Genomic DNA, 13,943 nt, shown 5'->3' with positions numbered 1-13,943 from the left:
CGACCACGACATGGACCCAGCAACTCACAACCCCTCCGCTGAGCTCCGGGAGGATTTAATCTACACGGTGGAATATCACTGTCAGGAGTGGGAAGTGCTGCCAGGAGACGAACACCGGGAGGTCGTAGCCGTCCGTCTACAGCGGATGGTGTCCGGACTCCCGTGGCTGTTCGGCGCGCTGCACCCCCACATCCGGGACTTCCTCGTTTCCACCGTAGGCATCCGCCCGGAGCTGCCTCTCCAGTGTGAAGAGTCGTAGGACGTTCAGCCCGGTCCGCTGGAGGATTCGCGGTCCGGCTCGTCTCCTCCCCCTTCCCGGAGAAAACGGCGTTCACGTCGCCGGCGTTCCCGAGCAGCGGAGCAGTTTTCATCCCTGGGTGAGAGTGACTGTGCGTCACACTCTCAGCCCAAGTTTTCTGGACCCGGACTTCATGACTTTTCCACCACTGTGAGTAACTCTGTTTTGCCCGCCATTGTGTTTCCTGAATCGGATAACTCCACCACTGTGTGTTTGGACTCTGGAGACACTATACAGCGAGGCACCTCGGTGTCGGATCATTCACCAGTTGCTAGCAACCTTTGTGTTTTTGAGCCCTCTGATTTTTGTAAAGCTCGCAGTATGTCCTTTGATTTAACCGATATGAATGTGTTACATGTAGAGACATCTGAACCTAAGACAGCTATCCTACACCAGACTCACCCACACACTGCTACCAGCATTGCAGCCCCACAGAACTGTTTTAACCAGCCTGTACACTCTGGGGTTTTCCAGTCTGAACTCAGCCACACACACCACCATCATCAGCCAAACCATCTGAGACTGAGTGTTCTGTAACTGATGCTCCTTCTAGTAACTGTTTCATGTGCCAACCCGTTGTGTCTTTTGACATGTCCAGTGGTGCCCAGTCAGGTCCACAACCAGTGTTTAATCATTCAGTTTCTCGAGTGAGTGGTAACAAGATGGTCGCTTCCTTTGCTAAGCTAACTGAAAGACTAGGGTTAAGCGTTAAAGAGTTGCTTGATCAGGTCAAGTTTTGTGACCCACGGCAACGCATGCTTGATCCTGTTCGCTACTCCTCTGAACCTGTTGCTGTGAAAACGGTTGTGGGTGTTACTTCGTCCCTGGACTGTGTGGCTCCCCATCCAGTTCAATCTGAGTCAGCCTGCCGAGTTGGTTCACCTATGGACTATATGAAAATTGACTTTGTTTCTCAACCTGTGTTTGTCCTTCCAGCCTCGATTCTGAAAAGAACTGTCTCTGGCGTTCTTCCTTCTCTGACCTGTGTTAGACAGCACACCGTTCCTCAAGAGACAGTTGTTGATGTTGTCTGTTTTGAAACTGCTTCGGTGACTGTCCCTGAGCTAACCTCCTCCAGGACTGCTAGCGCTAACCTGGAGAGTGTTATAGCAGTGGATTTCCTAGGACCTGCTTGCTTTAAACCTAGATCTCCTAAAACTGAGTTTGGCGTCAATAACTTGGTTTTCCCAGTGTCTGTTGCTGCTCCTGAACTCTGCTCTCAAACTCCAGTTCCTGTAACCAGGGCAGCGCAGGCCCAGCTTTCCCTTGCTCCCGTATCAGTTCCTCGGGAGAGGGTGGCTGAGGTCCAGCCGGTCCCTGCTTCTATCCCCAGCCTGGCAGAGGCTCCGTTCATCCCGGCACCCGTACCTGCTCCTCGGGTGGGGTTGATGGACACCCAGCCGTCGCCTGTGCCTGTTCCGGTTCCCCGGGTGAGGTCAGCCGTGACCCTGCCGACTCCTGCACCCGTCTCAGTTCCTCGGGTGGGAGCGACAGAGGTCCAGCTAGCTCCTGCACCTACACCAGCCCCCAGGGTAAAGGCAGCCAGAGACCAGCTCGTCCCTGCACCCGTATCTGTTCCTCGGGTGGGGATGACTGGTGTTCGGCCAGGCCTAGCACCTGTTCCTGTTCCCAGAAGGAGAGCAACCCAGAGCCAGACACCTAATCTACCACAAGCGCAACTACCACTACAACTGGCATTGCTGTCCATAACTCAGTCAGTGGCTCAGTTATTAGCACAGTTTCCTGTTTTGTCACCAGTTCAGTCTTCAGCACAGTTAACGGCTCCACAGTCTGCCCAGTCATCCGCTCCGTTACCGCCTCAGTCCTTTGCCTCATTGCCTGTTAGTTTGTCAGCTCAGTTATTGTCTCTGTCACCAGCTCAGTGCTTAGCCCAGCAACCCGTTCAGTCACTGCCCACCTCAGCTGGAAGCCTTAGTGAGCCTTCTTCACCAGCTGAAGATTACGCGGTGCTGACACACTTTAAACTGACTGTTTGCCCTACACAGCCCCAGCCGTCGCATCCTAAGCCAGCTGCGTGCCCTGTGCCGCTACAGTCAGCGCCCGCGGTGCCAGAGGACCCCGCACCCGCTGGCTCTGCATCCGTCTCCGCTGGGGGTTCAGGAGGACCCCTCCAGCAGCTCCTCGTCTCCGCTGGCGGCTCTACCCAGCCCGGCCAGCACCTCCTCGTCTCCGCTGGGGCTTCAAGGGAACCTCTCCAGCCGCTCCTCATCTCCGCTGGGGGTTCAGGGGAACCTCTCCAGCCGCTGCTCGTCTCCGCTGGGGGTTCAGGGGAACCTCTCCAGCCTCTCCTCGTCTCCGCTGGAGGGTCCGAGGGGCCCGTTCAGCCTCCTGTCTCCGTTGGAGGGCCCGTCCAGCCGCCATCTGCTTCTGGCCCAGCCTCGTCCGAGACTTCGTCCTCGTCTGGCCCAGCCTCCGCTTCGCCTGCTGCAGCTCCATCTCCGTCTGGTCCGGCCCCCGCATCACCCACACCCGGTCCGGCCTCTGCATCGCTTTCAACGTCGCCCGGTCCAGCTTCGGCCTGTGCTTCGCCCAGTCCGGCCTCAGCCTCAGCTCCTGCTTCGCCGTCGCCTGGTCCAGCCTCAGCCTCTGCAGCGACGCCTGGTCCGGCCCCCGCATCGCCACCGTCTGGTCCTGCCTCGTCTGGTCCTGCCTCGTCTGGTCCTGCCTCGTCTGGTCCTGTGCCCACCAGGCCATGGCCAGCATGCCTAACACTGGTGAGCCGCCGCTGCATTCCATGCAGCCGGCCCCCTGAACGGCTCCGTCTCCTTCGCCGCCGCCGCTGCCTTCCGCGCGGCCGGCCTCCTGAACTGCTCTGTCGTCTCCTTCGCCGCCGCCGCTGCCTTCCGTGCGGCCGGCCTCCTGAACTGCTCCGTCGTCTCCTTCGCCGCCGCCGCTGCCTTCCGCGCGGCCGGCCCCCTGAACTGTTTCCACGTCGTCGCCGTTGCCTTCCGCACGGCCGGCCCCCTGAACTGTTTCCACGTCTCCACCGTTCCCGTCCGCATGGTCGGCCCCCTGAACTGCACTGTGTTTTGGGTTGTTTTTCTTGGGCTCCGGTGTTTGCTGTGCTCCTTTGTTTTCTGTTCCGTGCCCTCCGTCCTGGGCCCCCGCCGCCCGCCCTGGGTCATTTTCTGTTTGGTTTTTTGTTTTCCTGTGTTTGGGCTGTCTGGAGCCAGCCCTTAAGGGGGGGGTGATGTCATGGTCCTGGGCCGTGTTGGCCCAGTATTCTTAGTTCTCTTGTATTTTTGTATTCAGTTCCCTGTTTAGGTTCTGTTTCCTGAGTTGCCCTGTTATGTGGTTCCCTGTGTGCTTTCCCTTTGTGACTCTCACCCCCTGTGTGCCCCTCTATGTATTCATGAGCCCTTGTCCCCTTTCGTGTTTTATTCCATGTTTTCCCCAGCCTGTTATGTCTGTGTTCTCCCCGTGCTCTCTCCTCCTGTCTGAACCTCTGTACTTCCTGTTTTACTTTGACAGTCTCTCGTCAGTATGCGTCATGTTGTGTTCACTCCTGCCCTGTCTCGTTATGATTATCTGTGTCAGCTGTGTTCCCCGTGTGCTCCCACTTCCCTCGTTAACCCTCTGTGTATTTATGTCTGCGTCTCCCTCAGTTCTGTGTCGTAGTTTCCCTCATGCTGCGTGGATTTCCCTGTGTCTCTCTCCAAGTATTAGTTTATTGTGCCCAGTTTAAGTTTTGTATTTTCCTGTCATCTTGTCAGCAATAAAGCTGCCTTTTGAGTTCATCCCTTGAGTCCGTGAGTTTTGCGATTGGGTCCTCATCCTGCCTGCCACACAGCCGAACCATGACAATAAATGAAGACAGAAAACTAAACAGCAGTGACGTTTGTAGGGTTACTGAAGTTGGGCTAGCTGGTATATAATGATTTGCTACGTGACCGCTAGCGACACAGCTATGTTAGCATAATATAAACAAGCTAACTTTTTTTCCACTCGATAAAAGTTAACGTGAGTGTTCTCGGTGGTCAGGAACAAATGTAATCGCATGGCAGGATGCTGTAAAAGGACCAAACTTCAGCCAGGAGAACAACGGAGATAATCCATCCACAATACGAGGTTAGTCATTCATATACTGCTGCATGGGCTGGGCTGTAGTTACATCCTAAGGTTTTAAAAACTGAGCTTAAATAAATGATTAGCGGTAATAAAAGCCGAGGGAGGTCAACAGTGGTCGCTGACTTTTTTAGGAGCTTTTTGAGATCAAATAGAAGAAAATACATAACATTAAACATGTTAACAACACAAAAGCCATATTAAACGCAGACTACTTTAGACCCGGAAGTAGGATTCGTCGCGTCATCACTGAACAACCGGATATTGTGTTTCGATAGAAGCTAGCGAGCTAACTCCCTGCTAACTTCTAACTCCGTTAAATGTCATAAATTCCGTTTTCATGGATGCCTGGATGTTAAACTTAATTGTTACACCTGGTAGAGCAGAACGCTGATCATTTTATTAAAGATGAAAGACTTTAGACAGTTTTTCAACTCTCAGTAATGCCATAGTGATCGTTTGATATATGGACCTGCAGCGGAGTTTAGACCCAGACACGGCTAGTGACGTCAGACTGAACAACATTTACAGTCGTTATCAGATAGCAACTTGGGGTGAAGGATCCAACTACCACCCTTCCGATTAGTGGGTGACCTGCTCTACCTCTTGAAATGACAGTTTCAAGACAACATGTTGTAAACTATTGTGGGTTGCAGCTTTACAACCCACTCTCATTAGCTTGTGTGCATATCTGATATCTGCTTTCTTTAGAGTTTTAGCTGCTCCTCTGCCTGCCCTTGGTTTTTCCATGTGTGCATATGGAAAGGCAAGTGGGTCCCAAACGAGCAAGTGAAAAAAACAGGCAAGAGAGGCAAAAGATGCCAAGAGGTCCAGCAATAATTACCTCCTATATTTTTCTATAAGCAACACTTCGCAAAGTAGACACATTTATAAATATTTTTATTAAAATTTCTTGTTAAAGACAAACTGAACGCACACAAAAAAAATTATACTATTCATATTTATTTGAAAACAACAATCCATTTCTTCCACTTCTACTGCGATTCCTTGTTGCAACTGGGGTCATACATGATATTTGTATTAATTCCACAGAACACCATCACAAAAGTTACCCTTTTATATGTATGTTTACCTCTTTTTTTTGTCCTTTTTTATGTATTGTTGTCATTTCTATACAATGACTTGTGCTTTGATATCTTCGAAAGAGAGAAAGAGTTTTTAAAGACATCATTGTCATCAGGATAAGTGTACATAACAGAGGATCGAAATAGAAAAAACATTGTAAGAAGAGGATATACTGGTCGAATACACACTGGTACAGAATACAGAGATACACACTCACATTGCAGCCTGCCCGACTCGGCCCGAAACTGTCAACAAGAGTAAAGAGTTGTTGTCCCAACCGCTCCCTTCTTCTCCTGATTTTAGGATTTTTAAGTATGCTGTTGTTGCCTTGCAACAAATACAATCCCTGCTGGTGAGCAGAGTTTTGGCTAAATATTGCTTAGCTACAAAAGGGATATCCAGGAGATGAAGAGGGACCACAGGCGGGCCAAAAAAGCAGTGCAGAAAGCCTTAAAATCACAACTGTTGTATGTATTCTTAATATTCTCAGACAGTTTAGGGTTAAGAGCGCAGAGCAGTTCTCCCCCTAACCACTTCTTTCAAAGTTCGCTGCAAAAGAAAAGGAAAGAAAAACCGATGAATCCTGGGACGTCCACAGAAGAAATATAAGGTGCATTTGTCAGAAAGTTTGATGCATGTGTTTGCATGTGTGTCCCCCTCGAAATAAATCCATTCAGTAAGAATTTCAGTGGGTTGATTGCCATTGCCCAAAAAATGTGCATCCATAACAGAAAATGTGTGTATGTGTGAGTTTAGGGGGAGATGACTGGGTATTTACATGGACTGGAATGTTTTTCCCGTTTACATATCTGGCATTCATTCAAGAATGTGGAGCTACCTTTGCCTCTGCCTGATGTTAATCTTGGTTGCAGATGGATGCATCGGTTGGGCGGGAGGAGTGCGGTGGTGTATGGAGAGAGGCGGGGCAGAGTTAAAACCAACATTTAAGCACAAAAAAAGAAGAAGAAAAAAAAGCCAAGGTGCAAGAAGGCATTCACTTAATGCTGAGCGCAAATCTGTGCCTTCTAAAAATCAAAAGAAAAACAAGACATAATACCACAAAAGTTAAGATAAAAAAGAGGAAACATCACAAGCAGGGGGCAGGCAAAGAGCAGCAGAGAAAATGTACAAGCAAACTACCATAACCTTAATGTGAATGTCATTCTACATGTTAAGTGCAGATAGATAGATAGATAGATAGATAGATAGATAGATGATAGATAGATAGATAGACAGACAGGTTGATAGATTCTATATACTATATGTATTAATATGCTGGGTAAATATTCTGGTAAATCTTCTATGTGTATATACCTCCAAGTAGAGGGGGCTCACTTAGACGTATATAAATAGGTCTAACATAAAAAGCCATATTACAGTGTGCATATCCTCGCCCTAATGTAAGCGATAGCAAAAAACCCATGCTTTACATAGAAAAAGGCATCCACGACATTTAAGAAAAAATGTACAATTTATGAAACATGGTAACAATAATAATAAATAGTATTATAGGATTGCTGCTGTACACAAAAAAGCAATTTTTTAAATTTCACTCATATAAAAATATGTTTTAGTGCAACCGTACGTAATAGTCATATCCATAACTTCACATCGTTTGTCGAGACTTTTAAGTTTAAGGTGTCCAAAAAAAAGAGAGAGAGAGAAAGAAAAAACAGGGATGAAAGGGGGAGGAGGATGAGGGAGGGGGCTGCATTTATTACAAAGCTGATACGTGATAGTATTGTACTTTATTTACATTTACTTTCCTGCTTTGTTTGCTTATAAGAACATAAGCAAAACAAAAAGAGAGAGAGATAGAGAGATTAAAGAAAAGGCACACACGTAGCTGTCCGATGGTTTTTTGTTTTTCTTCGTCGTACCGTTTAACTAGAGTCCTTTGTTTTGTTTTTAGCAGATTTTGGTCGGGCTCACGTTGGTGGGAGTTACCGTACATGTGTATGCTCTTTAAAGTCTTTAAATAAGAAAGTCTCTGAGAGCAGGCCCCGTTTAAAACAGGCATGCTGTACACGAACATTAAGAGGTCCGTTTGAGTCTTTCATTTTTCTTTGTATGCATTGTTTTTATGTGTGTAAGAGAGAGAAAATGGGAGAAGAAATTGTGTGTAAAGTGTGCAAAAGTCAGTTTTTCTCTCTCCTGTTGCACTTCATCCCTTCCTATTATCCGAAAACAAACAAACAAAAAAAAGGAGACATCCATCGTTTCTCCTCCTCCCCTTGGTCCTCCTCTGCAGCACTACGACACGTCTTTGCTTCTCTTTGTGCTTTCTGCCTCTCTGTCTCTCTCCAGCTTGAGAAGTTTGGATGCCATTGGAGGCTGCAGGCTGTCAGATCCGGGGCTTGGAGGGTAAGGGGATGAGGAGGAAGAGGGCGAGTGAGGAGAGGCTGGGACTGATGAGTGGAGAGGCCTGAGTTCCAGGCTGCTAAAGTGCTGAATACCAGGACCTTGAGGAGGAGATGGTGATGGGTGGGGAGATGGCGAATGGTGTTGATGGGAGTCTGGGGACAAAGCTGAAGGAGAGGAAGAGGAGGAAGGCGCTCTGCTTCCGTCTTTCCCGTCATCCACTCTGCCTCCACCTCCTCCTCTCTCAGCAAACTCCTTGGAGTCAATGTAGAGGGAGGCGATGGCCTTTGTGCACGTCTGGATTCCCTCTTCCTGCTCCTGCTCCTGCCTCACGCCTCCTTCTCCTTCCTTCTCCTGTGAGGAGCGGAGAGGTGATACTGAATCCCTCACTGTTTCTCCCACTACTGCTCCATGCCCGCCCCTCTCTGAAAAGGAGGTGAAATGTGCCTCGCTGGTGATGGAGTCCTCCGATATGCTCTTCTGCAATGACATCCGAGCAGCTTGCAAAGCCCCCTGCTGGGCCAGAGGGGTGTTAACGGACGCAGGAACAGAGTGTACAATCTGGATTCCACCGATGGGGATCATTGGGTAAGGCGAGCGCACCTGAAAGAGAAACGTTTAATTCACTCACGTGTTAAATGTCTGATCCCATTTATACTGAACTAAATACTCCACTGGAGCACTTATGCCACTGAAAACAGTCCTTGTTTACTCTGAAGTGAGTAACATTTATGCTCTTTTGCAGTTTTGGAGAAAAAAATCTTTAAAAGAAGAAGAAAAGTTGTTTGTAAATGACAAAAACCTGTTTTCTTAGATAAGATCGATTGTTATCATCTTCTTTAACCTTTATTTATCACATAACAAAACTCTACTTAATTAGCAGAAGTAGCATTATTACATACACACTTTTTGTATAAAATGGCTTTATAATTATGGGAATAATAATTTAACAATAGAGCACTTTTACAACATATGCTTTTTTTTCTCAAATTAAGTCAAGTAATAAATGAAATATATAAAATATTACTTAACTAAGGACATGCAAAACATGAAAATGTCTTAAACTTTCATTCTTTCAAATCTCCAGCAGGGGGCGATTATTCTGGTTGCAAACAAGAAAAAATTACCATACATCTCACCGCAGGAAATACTTACCTGGTGAGTTTATAGCCTCAGTAGCTAGTTTCATGTCTTTAATAGAACATGATGTTCATTTTGTAAGCGATCAAATGAACAATAAAGCATAGTACGATTAATGCGTGGCTACTTTGCTATCCACCTCTTGCTCGTGACAGCTGGCTTTGGAAAACCAAAAAATGCTAAAGGTTCAAGCTGAAGCTTTAAAACAGGACGGTGACATCATGGTGGTTAGGTCCATCTTTTACATACAGTTTTTGTGAAACAATCAAAATCTGTATTATAAGAAAAAAAATAGAAAAGATACCTGTAGTTGAGAATGTAGGGGAAGGTGACTGAAGAGGACTTGGTGGGGTGGACTAGACTGGTTACCACGGCTACCCTGATCCACTGATGACGGTGAACCTGGATGCTCCTGGAAGAGAAGATGAAGATGAAAACATGCTGCTGGATATAATCACAAACTGCTGAGTTTACTTGAAAATTTCTTCTACATTTTGACAGGCAGCAAATGCCCTCAACATAAACACACATGATTATTGGACAATTCTTCTTACAATAAACACACACAGGAGGTTTTTCAATGGAAATCCAAATCTTATGTAACAAAATAAACAAATGAACCCTGATGAAATGCGCGACGGTGCTGGACAACAGGTGTTGGTACGAGAACAAAGAAATCCAAAGAATGAAGGCTCGCTCAGATTTCTTGTGTATGAAAAATGGTTGTTAAAGCATTAATCAGTTATTTGAAGAGCAGTCAGTTATCCAAGCAGAGTCGCTCTCTGCTTCACGCTTTGTTTAAGTGGGACCAGCAGCAGGAGCTGGAGTTTGAAGTAGAGCTCTTAAGAAGAAAAACAGCCGCGCTATTAACCACACCAGCCAGCCAAGATCCCATTACCACCAAAACCCAGCAGCCCTATCTTCAATCATCCGTCTCTCCAACCCTCTCAGTCTATCTGACTCGCTCTTTATTCCCTCATCCTCCCTGAATGTTTCTTCTGTCTGCCAGACGGCTTCGTCTCTGTCAGGTTCTTTCTTTCTTGGCTCCCTCTTTCTGTCCTTTTCTTCTATATTCCTAAGTTGCGCTTCGGGTTTTTCACATCGAAACCACAGTCCGCATACTCAAAAGCTCTACCTCAACGGTAGACTTTAGAGAGGCAAATGTTTTTAACAAAACCACAAGCATGCATTTACTGAAAGTGAGGAGAAGTCCATTTCTGTGAACAAAACTGATCAAAATTTTCCTCCCAGACTAATAATTTTCATAAGCAAACTTACAGAGAAATCTGAGCCAAAGAACCTGTGAAACAAGCTAACCTTCTAGTTATGAACATTTATTGTTAAAAAGAGAGAGAAGATATCTTCTGACATGAGCAGCAACAAGAACAGTAGAGAACTACTGTTGACAACTGAGAGGAAAAGGAGGTGGATTTGGGTTGCAAATTGGCTTGCAGCAACATTTCAGAATTTCACATCTCACATCAATGTTCATAACCTAGAGGTAATTTTTCATCAAAACTTACAGTATTACTCTCGAGATCTCGTTTGTTGTAATATAAATAAGTTAAATAAAGGATCCAGAATTTCAAAATATGTGCTAGAGATGCTCGTTCATGAATTCATCTGATATAATTGTTAACCCTGCTTCCAAAATATGCATTAGGTTCAAGCTCACAGTCTAACTATCAGACTGCTTATGTCCCTTTCCTGGCCAATTTCCCTCATGTGTCCATGTTATTCTTTAAAGTTAAACCATTGTCAGTCCCATGCACCAATCAGCGTCAGTGTGGAACTAAAATATTTAAACATTGAAGCATAATCATGAACAAAATCTTACCGTCTCCATTTCTGTGCTGGCTGTGTGACGTCCCAGAGCGCTGAACTCTCCCTGACCCAGCGCACCAGTCTGATGACTCAGCCTCAGGCCCCGCGCCCCGCTCTGCTGGCTGGTGGTCACAAATACGGACAAATATCACATTATACCTTAATCAAGTGTAAAATGTGCATCTGTTTATCTGTTAATGATACTGAGTAGTTTTAAGTTGAACTGAGGTTTGCTGTTAAGCTATTTAAGTGAATCAGTTAGGGGTACTGGATTAAATGGAAAAGGTTCTTCTTCGGACCTGGAACTTGCTAAAACCATTAACCATTAAGTAACAAAGTGGCTGAAATCATTCAGAATTTGAGCTTACCTTTGGTGGTGAAGGTGTTGGTGAAGTCCTCTGCGAGGAGACACAGGCCGGATCATCCCCCTGTGGCGGCCTCGTGGTGAAAGGTCTCGCTTGTAATCTCTTCCCGATGGTGACGTGGGCCGAGACAAGGGAGAAAGCAGTGACAGGTGTCCCCTTCTTGGTGAAAGGTCTCGCCTGTATCCCCCTGCTGCTCCCAGGTCTCTCTTAGGGGAGATGTGACGCAGAGGAGAAATGTCCCGCCGGGGTGACAGGTGTCCTGCGCGGGGTGAGAGGTCACGACGTGGGGAGAGGTAACGGCGGGCTGAGGGTGAGGAGGATGGGGAAATGGGGGATGGGCAGCCAGAGTTGTCCAAACCGGGTGAGGAAAGTCGTGATGAGGGGGAGGAGAGATCTGGGGAGGGGACGGGAAGGTCTTCATCCATGGAAGAGGAGGAGGAGGGTGGAACCAGCAACCTGCTACCCTGCGACCGCTGCTGGCCTCTGTGGTACTCTGACTGACTGTGCTCCCGCCTGGCCAGGTCGGTAGGCGGAGCCTGCGGTGTGATCTGGATACTCGGCACGGTGGTGAAATAGCCAAACAGAGGCGGCCTGCTGGTGTTTCCCAGGAGGTCGGACGCTGAATGGTAAGAGAAGTGAGGAACAGGTTGGGAGGCGGCCACAGCTGTGACAGAAAGGGAGGGCAGGCCATAAGGCTGCGGGCTGGTCGAGCGAGAGCGAGTCTTTGGGGTGGAGTCACCATCATAGTCTTCTTCGTCGTCGTCTTCATCATCCACCTCATCACCATCTTCTTCACCACCCTCTGAGTCATCAGCATCTGAAAACTGGTGATCTGCCATCTCGCCTCTGGAATTCTTCTCTGAAGACCTCTGGCCTTCATCTCCGACATCTTGAAGAAGAGGAGAAAGCAGCAAGAGAGAGAAGGAAAAAGAGGAAGTGGAAGAAGATGTGAAAAAATATTATAAGCAGGAGATGAAGAGTGAAAAACAGGTATGAAAAAGAGATAAGGAAAAATAATTGAAGGTGAAGTAGTAAGGCAAGAAGAAGAAGAATGGAAGGAAAGATAAGAGACAGAATACAGACACAGGGATAAGGACGAAAGGACAGGAAGAGGAAGAAAAAAGGGGAAAATGGACGAGAAACAACAATGATAATGTATAAAGGAGATGAGGGAGAAAAAGCAGAAACAAAAAGAGTGGGAAGAAACATACAGAGGAGGCAGAGGAAGAAGAAAAGAAAGCAGAAGGAGTAGAAAGAAGGAAGGAGAGAAACAGGAAGAAGACAAAGAAAGGATAAAGTAAAAGGAACAGGAGGGGGAAACAATAAGGTAGAAGGAGACGAAAAGGACAATGAAGAACAGAAGAATGAGTGGAGAGAGAAATGGTTTGTATTAATAGGTGACAGAGTTTAGGTGTAAAACAAAACACCAATGAAATCTCATTCCCACCAGCTCAAAACAATAAAACACAATAAAAAGAAAGTTATTTAAACCCTCAACACTTTGGTTTTTCCCACAGGATGGACTACAGCCAAATGTTGGCAGGGTCTTATTGTATAGTAGCAGCAAAGTTACTGCTGGCAGGTAACCAACGCTTTAAAATGCAGCCAGACGATTGGCTGAAAAACGTTAATTCTGGGAATTAAAAAGTTTGTTTGCTTTTTGTGACTTTCAAAAGAGTCCAAGTTGAAACAGAGGCATGTTTTTGTTGTTCAGAGCTTCTTATCTGTCCAGAGAGAGATCGAAAAATATGAAATTGATCTAAAAAAGAAAAAGAAAAAGAAAGAAATTCCATCAGCATTTTATTTTCCCCCCATATGCAGCACAAGGAAGAAGTAGTTAATAAATCGTATTTAAGCAACTATTTCAGCGGAAATCAGTTGCACTAACATTGGACTACTTTTCCAGTTAGTCTTATATACAACAGTTTCTCACAAACCACCAGTGTTTATGTCTCAGTGACTCACTCACTGGATTTCTGTAGCGCTCCCTTTCCCCAAAAACCCCCTGTGTATATGTGGGATCATATCCCAATTAAATGGCATGCCAAAACATAGTTACATTTAATTTGGTGGTCTACATGGTGGGGCGTTACCACCAGCTACCAGTCCCATTCTGGTTAAATATGATGGTAAGGGCTAAGTTCATCTGCTTTTACAAAAATTATGCAAAGAAAAGAGGTATAGAGAATCAGTGGATCCATTACAAGAGCAAACTAGATACCAAGATGCTGTCCATTCAGATGTTTAAAGAACAAAGTGTAGCAAAGATCAGCTGAAAGTAATAACTGCGAATGGTGAAAACTCCATAGATTATAAAAATAATCCCACTAATTTCCAGCTTCATTATCAAGTCATCAGGAGATTAACGGGAAATCGAGACCACAGCCCCGAGAGACAGCTGATGAATATTTCATGGAAAATCATATTCATTCGTCAATATCAGCCCACGACAAGTTCGCCAGTAATAATTTTCAGATTATTTCCACATCAGCAGATTAATAGCACGGCGTATTCCTTGGCGTATCCTCATGAACCTCGTCACCGAGGTTGACTGGCTAATATTTGTTTCTTTTTCTAAGCTGTAGCTTTAAATTGTTCCTGGAGTATTTCAAGGCCATAAGAGGTGTTTTTAAAATATTTTTTTTAGTCAGCTTGTGTGTCAGGTGTGGTTGTTTGACATGGATGCTGGCTGTCAGGATAAGCTCTGCTTTCCATTACACTAATTGTCTCTGCACAGCTACACCGAGCCAAGAGCTCTGCAGGCTGCACTCAATAAGACAGCA

General features: G+C 46.1%; 1 protein-coding gene across 4 annotated transcripts in view; it reads right to left on the bottom strand.

Moving 5' to 3' along the window:
- Window positions 1-5,327: 5,327 nt before the first annotated feature.
- hivep2a (HIVEP zinc finger 2a) overlaps window positions 5,328-13,943 on the bottom strand; it is a 121,301-nt gene continuing 112,685 nt past the window's right edge. For all 4 annotated transcript variants that reach the window (XM_004568443.6, XM_012923905.5, XM_076874158.1 and 1 more), the window contains 4 exons: window positions 11,164-12,049; window positions 10,809-10,917; window positions 9,276-9,383; window positions 5,328-8,434 (listed from right to left, as the gene is read on the bottom strand). In XM_004568443.6, the coding sequence (XP_004568500.2) occupies window positions 7,724-8,434; window positions 9,276-9,383; window positions 10,809-10,917; window positions 11,164-12,049 (1,814 nt within the window). In that variant the 3' untranslated portion in view covers window positions 5,328-7,723. The remainder of the gene's footprint in view (window positions 8,435-9,275; window positions 9,384-10,808; window positions 10,918-11,163; window positions 12,050-13,943) is intronic.

The sequence above is a fragment of the Maylandia zebra genome, linkage group LG15 (assembly GCF_041146795.1).
Source record: "Maylandia zebra isolate NMK-2024a linkage group LG15, Mzebra_GT3a, whole genome shotgun sequence".
Classification (NCBI taxonomy): Eukaryota; Metazoa; Chordata; class Actinopteri; order Cichliformes; family Cichlidae; genus Maylandia; species Maylandia zebra.
The sequence above is the reverse complement of the archived record's forward strand: the minus strand, read 5'-3'. Positions and strand labels throughout refer to the sequence as shown.